Genomic DNA, 13,740 nt, shown 5'->3' with positions numbered 1-13,740 from the left:
TGCCTATTTCTCGTTGTTCGCTTTGTGTTGCCGCAGTATTCGCCACAATACCTTTATTTTAATCGCTTCAATCGCCCTTATTCTTACGATATTTAAGTAAACATAAAATTATTAAAGGTGAAATTAGTCAAGAACGCAGAACTTATACTTAAACGATATCTGTATACGCAGAATACTACAGTGTTGCCACTATCTATTACCTTTCATAAACTTACCTTTTAAACTACAACTACTTATTTCTTAAACGTATTTTGAATAGGAAGTTATAACTTTTTTACCATCTGCAAAACAGACGAAGGCAATCATCTATAGAAGGAAGAAATCAGCTGAACGGAGGTTTACGTTCTTGACTAATTTCAGCTTCAGCCGGCTGGTCAAATTTGAACCGCCTTGGTCATGCCGCATGACTCAAGAATGATAGAATACAAGATTGCGCCAATCGAGCTGAGAGCAACTGCCCGTGACGTCAAAATATACCAGAATGAGAGAGCAAGACGAACTCGACAAGAAAAAGAAGAAGCATCGAACAAAAGGCAGTATTGCCAAGTTTTGAAATAGAAAAAGCACCAAATTTTTATTGGTGTATTTTATGGACTTTATATGATTACAAAATTTTGTTGTAAGGATGCCGATTCAAATTATTAAAAATCAATGTTTCTTGCACAACGGTCGATTTCTTCTGGCATGATTGAAGGAAGGTGCTGCACATATTTCGTTGTCGCTTATAATTGTCACTGTGCCATGATTTTGTTTAAATTTTTGTAAAAATGCTTAGCACACTTACGATTGCTATAAATTTTGCTTCCATTTTTTTAAGATTTTCTAATTTGAAGTCTTCAAACTAAAAACAAAACCACCAAGCACAAAACTCAAAAATTCTCGCGTTTTGAATACCCACTAAATTTGGTGCGAAAAGCAACAAGTTGGCAACAGTGAATGTAAACAAAGGTATATTATGACGTCAGCGATTGGGTGGATGCTGTCAAATCGACGAAGAGAGGGTTAGCGGTCCGCGAATGGCGCGACCTTTATTTTCTGGATCGTGCGCATGACTCATGTGGTTCAGTTCCCTCGCTAGCTCTCAATTTTTTCGGTGTGCAGTGAAAGCAACAACAATTCGTGGGATCATATCAGGGAAGCCAACTCTTGGGGAATTCCTCGATTTGCGGGTAATTTCAGTTTGCGTGGGGAATTTAAGCTCGCTCAATTCTAGTATAACAAAGTTTCAAATGTCTAAAAATTACCGTTGATTTTTTAGAATTTTCTTTGCATTTGCTTTCATATAGCGAATTAACATAATTTATTTTTATATGGAATAAAACAATGCAACAACTTAGGAAAAAATCCTAAAACGGAAATTTTTAGCCATTTGGAACTTGCACTTTATTATTCTAGAATTGAGTGGGCTACAAAACTACATACTCAAAATATTTATAGAAACTCCAAATAAAAAGCTCGTAATTTTTACGAAAGTTTGTTGCACAAAGTTTGAAACTTGGATTTATACGGATTATGTTAAATAATAATTTAATATTTATAAAAAAAACGACGCAAAATAACAAAAAAATAATAATAATTCGTGCGAGTAAATTTTTTCGACCACTGTATGTATGTAAATACTATCCACATAAACATTTTTTATTCTTTATTTGTTAACTACCTTTATAAAAGTTTGGTTTGGTTTATCAGTACATAGATCAATTACGTTTAAAAATAAAAAAAAGAAAGACCAGTAATATATTAAAATACATAATTTTTTATTTTTTTTTTTTTGTAAGTAAGGAGATATCTATGGGTGGGGAGTTTTACGAAATTTCTTACAAAATCGGGGCATTTCATTGTCGAAATCGGGAAATTCTCAAAAATGAGTTGGCTACCCTGGATCATATGATCGTCTGCGCAGTGTTGCCACAAAAAAATTACCAAATTCCTCAAAAACAAATGAAAAATCCTCAAAATCCGAAAAAATTACTAAAAATTTTCTTATTACAGATATGAGTCATGATACAATAATTTTTAGAAGGTGCTTTCACTTCTTCTTATCCGCCATGTTAGCTATCTGACAGAAAACGTGTTTCGTATTTTTTGTTGTACCAACATTTTCAAAAAAAAAAAAACCCAGCTTTTGACGTTGGAAAAATAAAACAAAGAAAAGCCAAACATATAAGTAGAGAAATTTTCGAACATTTTGTAATAATTTTCTTCATAAAAAATTAACTGCTGCTTTCGTGGATATTGCAACACACGGAATAGATGTAAGGACACAGCTATAAGCGCCACCGCACACCACAGACTTTATCGGCCGCCTATTTAAATGATAAGGCTCGCTTGAAATATGTACATGAAGATGTATGGAGGTGCGCACACTTCGCCAGCTTAATCGCTCTGACCAATAAGTTGTGGTGCAATGGAAAGACTAGCGAGCACATCTAAATTGGCGGCCGATAAAGTCCGTGGTGTGCGATGGATCTAATACATTATAAACAAGAAATATTTCCGTTATATTTTCATTTTTATGATTGTTATTTATGTGATTAGCAGTGGCAAAAATGTATGTATAAAATACGTATATTTATATTAAAAATTAAGTGATCAGTTATGAAACATATAAATCTTTACATCTTCTGTTAAAAAATATCTAAAATAACAAGCGATAATCCCCAAGTTCTATATCGTAGCAGTGGGACTCAAAGCGAATTGGAGATCAGCTGTTCCGCTCAAATTCCAAATAATCGCATCAGTATTTAAAAGCTGATTAATAATAATCGTTCTTTTTCTTTGCCACGATTTTATAATGCCGAATAAAACTAGATTTTTATCACTTTCCATTATGTTAACTTATAAAATGTCTAATGAAAACAGCTGATTTTGTTTGCTCTTGAAGACGGTTACTTTGATGCCGATATAAAGCCGTAAGTATAAACACTAGAGCGAAATGTGTACGGTGTCAATGCGCTTTCATTTAAGTCGATTATTCTGTGCGTATAAACGTAGTAACAGACACGGTTTATGCCAAAAATTTTGAAGTGAAACTACCTTCTAAAAATTATTGTATCATGGATATGAGTATTGTGTACTGTATACTATTTACAGGTACTTAGTATAAAAATTAGTTACGTTCTCCAATTCAATTGGTATATTTGTTCTTACGGTTCAAACAAAGTATCACTGTTATTTTTTATGCCTCAAGGGCCCCAATCTGGCCCTTAAGTCAGTCCTACACATTTTCAAACTACTAAATATACGTTCTACTGAAGCATTAGAAAAGGGCTATTATAGTAATGCAGATAAAATTTTTTTTATTGGGAAACTTATATGAACCTGAAGAATCTTTAAATTCAAAAACTTTTCCTATAATTTTCTGGATCTAATGAGGAACCAACAATGCGTGTTCTCTCCATTCGTTGCCGAGATTTTGCAAGTTCAAAATAAGTTTAAAATATAACGATGGAATGAAAAAAATTGTCGATAACATTTTGAATATTCAGCAGCAAATGCAGATGTGCTTAAAAGCGAAAAACGCGGACACAACGCGACACAACGGATTGACAAACCAAACGATATATCCCTTTGCTAAAAGCTATTAATGTTGTGTATGGGGCTGTTTGAAGGATAGACAAGCCGTTTGGGGGAAATGTGAACAAAAATAAAAATTTTTTGATTTTCTGGCCGCCATGTTGACGTTTGATCTAACCGCTTACGTTTTGTATGGTAAAATCACCTCATTCGCAACGGAATTTTTACCGAATGAGGACGCAAGAGAGAAAAGTCGAAGAAAACCAAAGTGAACCGAAAGAAATCTGAAATTCTTTGCTTGATCGAGTCATGTTTGCATGGTGTATAGCGAAATGGGAAAAGTAGGTTTGAAGAATGTTTGACAAGCCGCTTGTGTGGTGTACTTCGCTCTATATAAAACTTCGGAAAGCTTTTTGTTTAAAAAATTGCAGAGCGATTTAACAACTCTGTTGTGTAACACATGGCTGCATTTGTTATCTGCAAATATATCGAGAGAAAATTCTCCAAAATAAAAATCATCAATAAATACTCAAGCGCACCTGAAATTCCTCACGTTTTGAGGAATTACTCACGAAGTGGTCACACGTGGCCCCATACAAGTTGCATGTGCATGAGATATTTTTGGCAATAAATTGGCGGCGTGCGTGAATATTAGGTTAGTCTGTTGGCCAGTAAATTAACATACTAATGTCAGATATATTAATATTTCATATCAATAATTGCATGAAAAACGATATTTCCTGCCCGCATTTGATTAAAAACGAAAAATGTTTCACATAATTTTATTTATTTGCAACAGCTGGCGAGCGACGCACGCGAAAAGTTGAGAGTTGCCAGCTTTCTGCTTTGTGTTGGCGTTAGAGTTGCCGAATTTCGGCTATGTTGACGGCTGCATTTGAATTCATGTATTCATAGTCAACTGTTGAAGTGACACCAACGCCAACGCAACGCCAAAGTTATATGTGGACGGGCCTTAAATGAACAGCTGTAAAGGTTCAGTTATGCATACTTGGCATTGCATGAGAGTTTGCGTGTAAGCGGTTACCCAACGCACATTGATTTCTGATTTCTACATTAAATGACATGCTATGCAGTGCAGTGCAAAGTATGCATAACTGAGCCTAAAATTTGCTGGAGTGAAATCACTCACAGTAAAGGCCCGTCCACATAGAACTTTGGCGTTGCGTTGGCGTTGGCGTCGCTTCAACAGCTGACTATGAATACATGAATTCAAATGCAGCCGTCCACATAGCCAAAATTCGACAACGCTCAAGCCAACACAAAGCAAAAAGATGGCCAACTCTCAACTTTTCGCGTGCGTCGCTCGTCAGCTGTTTCAAATAAATAAAATTATGGGAAATATTTTTCCTTTTTGATGAAGTGCGGGCAATAAATATCGTTTTTAATGCAATTATTGATATGAAATTTTAATTTATCTGTCGTTACTATGTTAATTTAGTGTCCCAAGCATTCGCTGGCAAGCGTTCATGTAGCAAGCATACTTTTAACGTGCGTTCTGTCAAACCAACGCCAACGCCAAAGCCAACGCGAAAGTTCTATGTGGACCCATGAACCAAAAAGACAAGATCACGCGGGCAGGAGAGTAGCCCGTTAGAATCGCATTTAGGAAACAAGTTTAACGATTTTGACTTTAGCCGTTTGTTTACATTTCTTCGTTGTTCACAATTTGGTGGTAGCTTTTTACTGCAATTTTCTACATTTTCGCCTGTGACAACGTGTGTACACATAAGATAAAGAATAATTTAACACAACGACATGATTTATAAAAGAATTTTCATAATGAAAATGATTATTCATGTGTTCAACAATTTCGCGGTTTTCTCCGTTCTCTTCGTTGTTTACTTCTTACAACAAAGATGGCGTCGAGATTTCGGCAGCTAGAAAATAACTTTTTTCTTTCTTTCCTTCCCGCGTGATCTTGTGTCTTTCGTTCATGATGTGGACCGGCCTTAAACACAATTGCGGCGCACGACGGCTGTCGTCAGATGTCATTTTGATTTGAAAATTATCTTTAAAATGAAATATTTTTTCGGTAGTGCCTTTATGTACATTTGTTGGAAATAAAAACGGATGAAAACATTGAAAAACTTGTGAAAATAATAAAAATTACTACAATCAACACTCAATCAAGATTGTGGCGAACGGGTGGTAAAAATAGAAATAAATTTAAATCGACCGAAAAACGTGTGCGATGAAAGCGCTGCCGCAGTAATTATGCAGACCCGTCCACATACAACTTTGGCGTTGCATTGGCGCTGGCGTCGCTTTGACAGCTGCGCGAGTAACGCCCGTGCTTGCTACAATGAACGGTTAGCAACGAATACTTTGGCCACTAAATTAACATACTAGCGGCAGATAACTGAAAATTTTATATCAATAATTGCATTACAAACTATATTTCTTGCCAGCAAGAAAATACAATTTTTTCTAGAGAATTTCCTTTCCTTGAAAAATAAAATATGGCAACACTGTTCACCAATGAAACACGAAAAAGCGCAACAACAAACAGCGAAAGTCAATTTAGTGGCTTGAATAAATCGAATGCGGAAAGGTGGTGATGACGGTTGAAATTTAGGATTGCTAGGAAAAGTGATAACATTGTGGTCGAAAAAAAAAATTTAATTACATATGCAAATTGAACTATATGTATGTATGTATATATGTATAAACAATAAATCCCGAAATTCGTGCACTATTTAAAGAAGGGCTAATCAAGACTAGTTTGTAGCCGCTACAACAACAACAACAAGACTAGATTTTTATATGGGAGCAGATTACTTTAGCGAGGAATTTATCTACACATCCTTCAGGCAGCTGGAGTAGTTTTTGTCGTTGCGTGAGCATTGTAAAAACGTCAAAGATGATCAGCCAGGAGTAATGCAAACGATGTGCTAATTGTTTACAAGCGTGTAATTTTGGTTGTAAAGCGCAGAAAGTATGCTTATACACAAAAGTTAATGCAAGTAAATAACAACGAGAGTTTGTGTTTTAAGTGCAGATGCATGTATATATGTATGTGTGTGTATATTGGTAAACAGTACAATTTCTGCATGCAGTCGCTTTGAGAATAATTGCTGCATTACAAAATCAGCTGAGGAAAAAAAGCATACAAACAAGAATATCTAACGCTGTGGCCCCATTTAAATTGGTAAAAAATGCCTTTTCTGGTCTTGTAAATACATATCTCGCTGGCTTACAGTGAAAAGTTGCTGATTCCACTTTTTATTGAAAACTCGTATTTTGATACAGGAGGCTAGACTTCTACTAGACTACTTCGGGCTATTCCCTCCAAAGGGGGGACCCTCCAAAAAAATTCCAATTCTTCACGCTTGTAATCAAGGGTGTACACATTATTTTAACACCTACTTTTATAATTTTAGGCCACTAATTTATTTATAAAATTCGGATTGAAATATGCCCTTTTCTCCTTAAAGTAGCCACTTCATCAATACACTTTTATATTCGCTTTCAATTTACACTTTATTCTATTAGTTATAACTTTTGTTATTCCTTTTATTTCAATCAATTAAAAACACCATGAAAATCACGCTTGTGACTTTGGTTGCATATTCAAATTAAATGGCGGAGTTCAGCTGTGATACTCCAAAATATGCAAGAAGGGTGAGAGACAAAAGAAAATAAGATATAACCCAGTAAGCATTAAAAATTTAACCTTTTTATGGAAAATATATATTCACTGTCCCTGTGGCTCCTTTGAGGTGTTGGGCATGGTAATATTTCTAAGTATAACGGTGCATTTAATTTTTTACGCGAAATTTATACGAATTACTTGGTTTCTGAATTCTACTTAGTGAGGGTTATAATCCCTAAGTACGGCCGAAGGCCGCCTACGCAGAAAAGTGTTCTCTGCAAAATGTGTTCAGCCCCCTTCTTCGGCAACACAGAAAGAAGAATTCTACTTAGTGAGGATTATAATCCCTAAGTGCGGCCGAAGAACTCCTACACAGAAAGGTGTTCAGCCCCCCTTCTTCGGCAACACAGAAAGGAGAATTCTACTTAGTGAGGGTTCTCTGCAAATGTCGCCCTATAACCAACTTGGGATAATTCCTTTTATTAAAAAATCCCATGGTTTCTGTTAGTTGGGTTATATTCACCGTCAAACTGCTCAGTTTGCCTCGGTAAACTCCGCTTTTCCGCCATTTTCAAACGCGTCCCTAGGGGTCGGTTTTTTAAAGTGGGGACTGCCCTCTTTATAATGGGAGGGGTTTAGGGGGCCTATACAAAGTTTTTTCCTCTCTTGTAAAATTTTTAAATTGGGACTTAGCAACTTTTCACTCTAACCTAGCGATAGACATACCTATGTAAGATATTTGCATGATTCAACAATAAGCATTTAGCTGCTGCTGCTCAGTGAAAAGAAAGTGAATTTTTAATTTTTTTTTTTAACTTGCTTCTGTCGTTGTGCACGAATTGTGACAAAAGAAAAAAAGCGAAATAAAGGCTGCCGTGAAGAGCAAAACAAAAGTCATCAAATATAAAAGCAACGTCAGGGCCGTCTCGTGCAGTACAAATGCATAGGCCACGGCAGGCGCGGCGCTGAAGTGAATTGTGCCCATCAACAAACTTGTATTTCAAAGCGAGTGTGTATACGCCAGCGAAGTCGGCGAATGTGTTTTACATATACATACAAGTGTTTGTTTTTGACAACTTTGCGCAAAATCTGAGTGCAATTAAAAAATTGACATGCTTTCGTTCTATAAATAACACCAATTGATAGTAGGAATATCATATTAAATAGCCGCGAAATTTATGGAATGCAATCCAACGCACTTACGAAATTTTGCTCCACTTTATGTACATATGTATGTACTTACATACATGCGTATTTGCTCAACGAAGTATCAAGTCCTCAACATCGAATGCACTCCTCGCATTGAAGTAAACAATCAAGTAAAATGAATGCAACCGTAAACCGCAACGCAGTTCCATCAAGCGATCGGCTGCAGTTGTCATTCTATCAAAAGAACAACAATAATAAGCCCACATACTACTACTTCCCCCAAGTAGCCAAACACAAGGCATACGCAATGCGGTCACGAATTGACGGCGAGAACGAAAGTCATGATATAGAAGAAGAGAAAGCTACAGATCTAAGGCGCGTCGAGGACCCCCACACAACTAATAGCGCGCCAACTCGTGCGGCTGCACTTTTCTTCGATGAACACAGTATACTGCTGGAAAACACTTCCCGAATAGGCGCTATCTCATTTCCACTAAACTCGTTGCATAAAAGTAACAGCTACAGCGGTGTCATGCGTCCTAAAGCGACTGTGCTTAGGCAGGATAGCCTGAATGGCCGCATCGCCACTAGCCTTACGGACGATGGGATAACGAGTAGCACTTACAAAAGCGCACTTTATACGGCTGCGTCATCCAACAATGATCTAGTATCCAACACGCTCAACAACTACGATGATGATGCTGTCGTTGATTTTCATGATGAACATGATCTACTAATGCCGTCAGCAACTAATGCTGCTGGCAGTGCCGGTGTCGGTGGTAGCAATGGCAATGCATCCAGCTTACGTCGTAATACACGTGGCGCGATCAAAGCGCGCAATACGGCTTGCAATCGCTTAAGTCACAACCGTAAATGTTTATTTGGGCTAGCTTTGTTGCTGCTTGCTATTACGGCGTTTATGTTTTTCGCTTATCTAACGCGCGACTATACAAAGCAATTTTTACTGTGGATCGAAATGCAAAATCCATGGATTATAGTGGCTATACTGATAGCTTTATTTGTGGTGGTTAGCTTTCCGATAGTGGTGGGATATTTCTTGCTAATGCTCACTTCTGGCTACTTGTTCGGCGCTTTGAAAGGCGTACTTATTGTCGTGGTTGGTGCGAATTTAGGGGTCGCCGTCGCTCATTGGACAATACGGAGTTTTCGCCATCGTATACCAATTCATAAGTGAGTATTAATAGCCAACAGTTAATTCAGTTACTTATCTACTATAATAAGTTTTCTAAAGCCCTTTAACCATACTCGACATGCGTTATCGCTCTTGCCCATACATATGTACTTAAGCATGTCCTTAAGTATGTTGTAAATACATAATATTGTAATAGCTCTTTATGTAAGTATATAATTTATCTAAAAGATCAAGTGAACATGGTATCATGGCGTGCGTGATGTGGTAGATGGTTGCCTTTACTGCCATCGTGGCCTTTAATCATAACCATTCCTTGGTTTATATCAGCAACATCCCAACAAGGAATTTTAATGCCTTTATTACTAAAAAACTAATGAATAATACATGTATTAGTTTATTTGTGTGAACATATATATCCATACAAGCATGTATCGATGTAAGTTACTGAATAGTTTATTAGCTCGCGTAATAAGTGGTCTACGTGTATACATAGGTATTTCAGCGGCTAAGAATAAATGAATTAAAAAGAAAAAATCTATTAAAAGCATGCAGGTGGAAAGGATTTGTAACGTGCTATTCATCGATGGAGGGAACGATTCGAGTTAATACACCGATAAGGGCTGTCGTATTAGCAATATTTCCCAGCAATAATGAAATAAAAGCTAAGATGTATTGTGGAACGATTTTCCGTCAACCCTTGTCAAATTTGGTTTGGAGTCAAATTTGGTTGTGCCATCTTTAGTGTAATTTTTCGTTCGAGAACGATACTGAAGATGGCACAGCGCCGAAACCGATCTGTCTCCAAACTAGGGATGTTCCGATATAAGTAAATGCGAGTATGTACTCGATACCTTTGTTTCATACCTTTGTTGTATCGAATCGATTTGAAGAAGTGCCATACCTTTCGGTCATAATTTTTCTATGAAAAATAATTGCTTCGTTTTTATGAAAAATAATTGCTTTAAGCAATGGCACCGCCAAAATATAAAGTGGGGATATATTTTTACAAAGTGCAAGCAATGCTTTGTAGCCGTAACGTTTTGTGGGAACCTTTAAAAGGTTTAATTTTTTGTCTTAGTAATCGTATTACTTCTATTGTTACTAATGATCAAATAAACATATCGATATCTCAACTGAAAATATATTGAAAATATTTAAGATAGGGCGTTTTGAATCGTCAGCTGAGATAGAGCGTTTTTGTTCCGAATTCTGAAAGAGGGTTGTCTTGAAAAGTTTTCTGATATAAGGCGTTTTTCAATCAAACTCTGGAATAGGGTGCTTTTGAAAAGTTTTCTCAGATAGGGTGTTTTCAAACTGGCTGCCGAGATAGGTCGATCTACCACTCAGGTGTCGCAAAAGGTATGTCACAGATAACGCCTGAAAATTACTTTCGCTTTGTTGCATATAAAAGGATGAAAAGTTATCGATATAAGTAGGTATCGATACATTCGGTTCACTCATATAAGTAGTATCGAAATAGCGGTTTAAATAGACTCATTTAAGTAGGTATCGATACTTTGATGGTATCAGAACGTCCCTACTCCAAACCAAATTTGACTAGGGATGACGAAAAATCGTTTCATAATACATCACGCCCCTACCCTGTCGGAAACACAAAAAAAAAAATAATAATAATAATAGAAACTAACGGAGGAATAGATGACCTAACGTACCTCCTATCTTCTTTGTAAAGAGTTTGTAAATGTCGTATAACACCAGACCCGCGATTTTGGTCTTATTCCACTAAAGCAAGACATTTTTTGTCATTCTTAACTTTAAACACTTTGTAAAATCGCCTACTGCAATATACTGCTGGAAACCATTTTTTGCTCAGACATATTTACGATGCACAAATGTCGCGCTATACCACTCCATTTTCATGTATGCATGTAACTTGTTTCGTGTGCAATAAGTGTCACAGCTACCCTTCCCTCCCCTTTTACTATGCACCGATTAACGAACCACGCACACAACTTGTTTACCATAATCATTTGTCTACCGAACAGCTTTATTGTTATGTCTGTATATCAATTGCAATCAACAAGAAATTAAATGAAATAAATAACGTTCACTCTCATACATACTGACAAACGCATAAAGACATGTGTACCTGATGGTCAATTCTTACCCAAACACACATCATGTGCACCCATGAAATTGACCATCCCTATTGTGCTAGCGAATGGATGATATAATATTCATAGATTTTCCTTATTGTAGAAATTATCAATTATTCTATTTAGACTATTCTAATTTATTTTGCTACTCACTTCAGGTCAAGTGCTTGAATTAACTAGTGGCCTAGTTACAAACGAAGCGATTGCATACCTCGCTCAATAAGCTCTTGTTTGAACTAGTCACCGGCGCATCTAAATAAATGTGTAAAATAGAGTCCGACCGATTAATCGGCCGATGGCGAGACTAGTATCGGCCAAAAAAATCGGAATCGACCGTTTTTCCACGATTCTTGAATGAGGTATTGTTATTTAGTTATCTCATTATGTTTTTCTTTTGTTATTGTACAAATTTATAAAACCATTTGTTCTTAAATGAAATTATATTCAGGATTTAGTCGGCAAAGAATCGGCCGATTTAATCCTGAATTAAATTCATTCCAAGAACAAATGCTTTTTTAAATTTGTACAAAACACACAAAAAAACATAATAAAATAACTAAATAACAATACTTCATTCAAGAATCGGCCGATTCTTTTGGCCTATACTAGCCCCGGTATAGTATCGGTCGGGCTCTAGTGTAAAATTATGTAAAGCCAAAATAGTTCAGTAACCTCTGTTATATCGCATACTGCAGCCGATTACGCTATCGTGGCCGTTCACATAACAAAACAAATACACAGTTTATTAAGGTAGAATGTATCAAACCGGCTACTCAATGGAACGTGTATTCTATTTGGCAACTGATGGTAGCCAGAATTTAAGGCGTCCCATAAAAATGATTTATTAAAATATCGTTTCTTGCAATCTAAGCTCTTCTAAATGGGTATTATTTCTAATAAATTAACTTTAAAGCTCTTTATACCCAGGCAGGTAATACGCCTATGTTTCATTTTATTATCAGCAGCGGCTTCCCTTTATGGTGCTCGTTTGTCTTCATTTATAAACATATATATAGATTTATTTAACCAATATTTTTCATTTAAGAATTAGCTGGCTGGTATCAGCTCCTCTACGTTTGATAAAGCGGTTATACTGATACATAGCCTACTAGGCTCATTTTTAAGCGCACAGTAAAGTGTTGCTGGGTTTTTTGTCGGTAAAATTTGTATCATTCTGTTGTAAACTTGATAAGAATAAAAACGAATTTGTAAAATTCTCAAACTACTATCTACCTACCACTAGCATTTTAGGGTTATCTATTATCATAGTGAATGCAATATTGTCAGCACTTTGTTATCATCTCGATAACCACTGAATTAATCATGTTGAACACTCCTAGCGTATATCCCCAATGCAAATTTCGTGCGATTGCTTTTGTTTTAAGCAGTACCTAGACCATCCTAGTTTGTTAATAGAATACATTCAGGCAATACAAGCATTTCACCGAACAGAACAATAAATGGCGTAACCAAACTAAAATCAATAATTTTGTTTGTCAAAGAGCGTTATTTAAAAGAGGATAACTATCCCAATTTTCTGACTGATAGCTTGGTTCTGATAGTCGTTTGAAACAAGCCCATTCCGTGAATAAGCTGTTTCCAATAAACCAATGTTCGTAGCATATAACTGTAGGTGCTCCCTTCTAAAAAAAAAGGGAACAGCTCTGCTTAAATTTCCCTAGGACATATCGTCATTCTGCAAAATCGCGTAACTGACATTTGCAGCCAAAAATTTTGTTTGCTCACACAAGCTCTTGGCTCAATCCTTATTCATTCGTCCTGAAATATATTAGCCAGAAATGCGATTGCTTTTTAAAAAAGAAAATCATTTTGAAATATGAGTGTTTTTACCCTCTAGAAAATAATTTATGCAACCTCACATACGCTGGTTTGTATTATCGTGATACGCGGTTTTGTACTTTAAACGACGATATATGTATGTATGTACATATATATGCTAACTAAAGCTTCAATTTATGGTTTTATGTTTTAAATTCTCAAACTAATTATACGCAAGGTGACAAGAATATTTTAACATTCCAGGAGGACAAATTCTCGATATTGAAAACACAAAAATTTTTTTATTTATTTATTTTAACACATAAATAACGAATAAGTTTGCAATTTAAAGCTTCTTTAAACACAAGTCAAACAAGTTAATAGTACACTGCGTTGCATAATTATAAGGCCGC

General features: G+C 36.1%; 2 protein-coding genes across 5 annotated transcripts in view; one reads left to right on the top strand and one right to left on the bottom strand.

The window, feature by feature from the left end:
* Positions 1-13,740, bottom strand: part of LOC118739356 (calcium-transporting ATPase type 2C member 1-like) — a 592,847-nt gene that overhangs the window by 466,262 nt on the left and 112,845 nt on the right. The window lies entirely within an intron of this gene.
* The window catches only part of LOC118739360 (transmembrane protein 64-like), a 36,234-nt gene continuing 28,572 nt past the window's right edge, over positions 6,079-13,740 (top strand). For 3 of the 4 annotated variants that reach the window (XM_036470629.1, XM_036470628.1, XM_036470630.1), the window contains exon 1: positions 7,501-9,469. In XM_036470629.1, coding sequence (XP_036326522.1) covers positions 8,454-9,469 — 1,016 coding nt within the window. In that variant the 5' untranslated portion in view covers positions 7,501-8,453. Of the gene's footprint in view, positions 6,686-7,500; positions 9,470-13,740 lie in introns of those variants that run through there. The other variant, XM_036470627.1, reaches the window with a different exon arrangement.

This window comes from Rhagoletis pomonella, unplaced genomic scaffold (assembly GCF_013731165.1).
Source record: "Rhagoletis pomonella isolate Grant_MI unplaced genomic scaffold, Rhpom_1.0 Rhpom_scaffold_00005, whole genome shotgun sequence".
Lineage (NCBI taxonomy): Eukaryota > Metazoa > Arthropoda > Insecta > Diptera > Tephritidae > Rhagoletis > Rhagoletis pomonella.
This window is presented reverse-complemented; position numbering and strand designations above follow the sequence as displayed.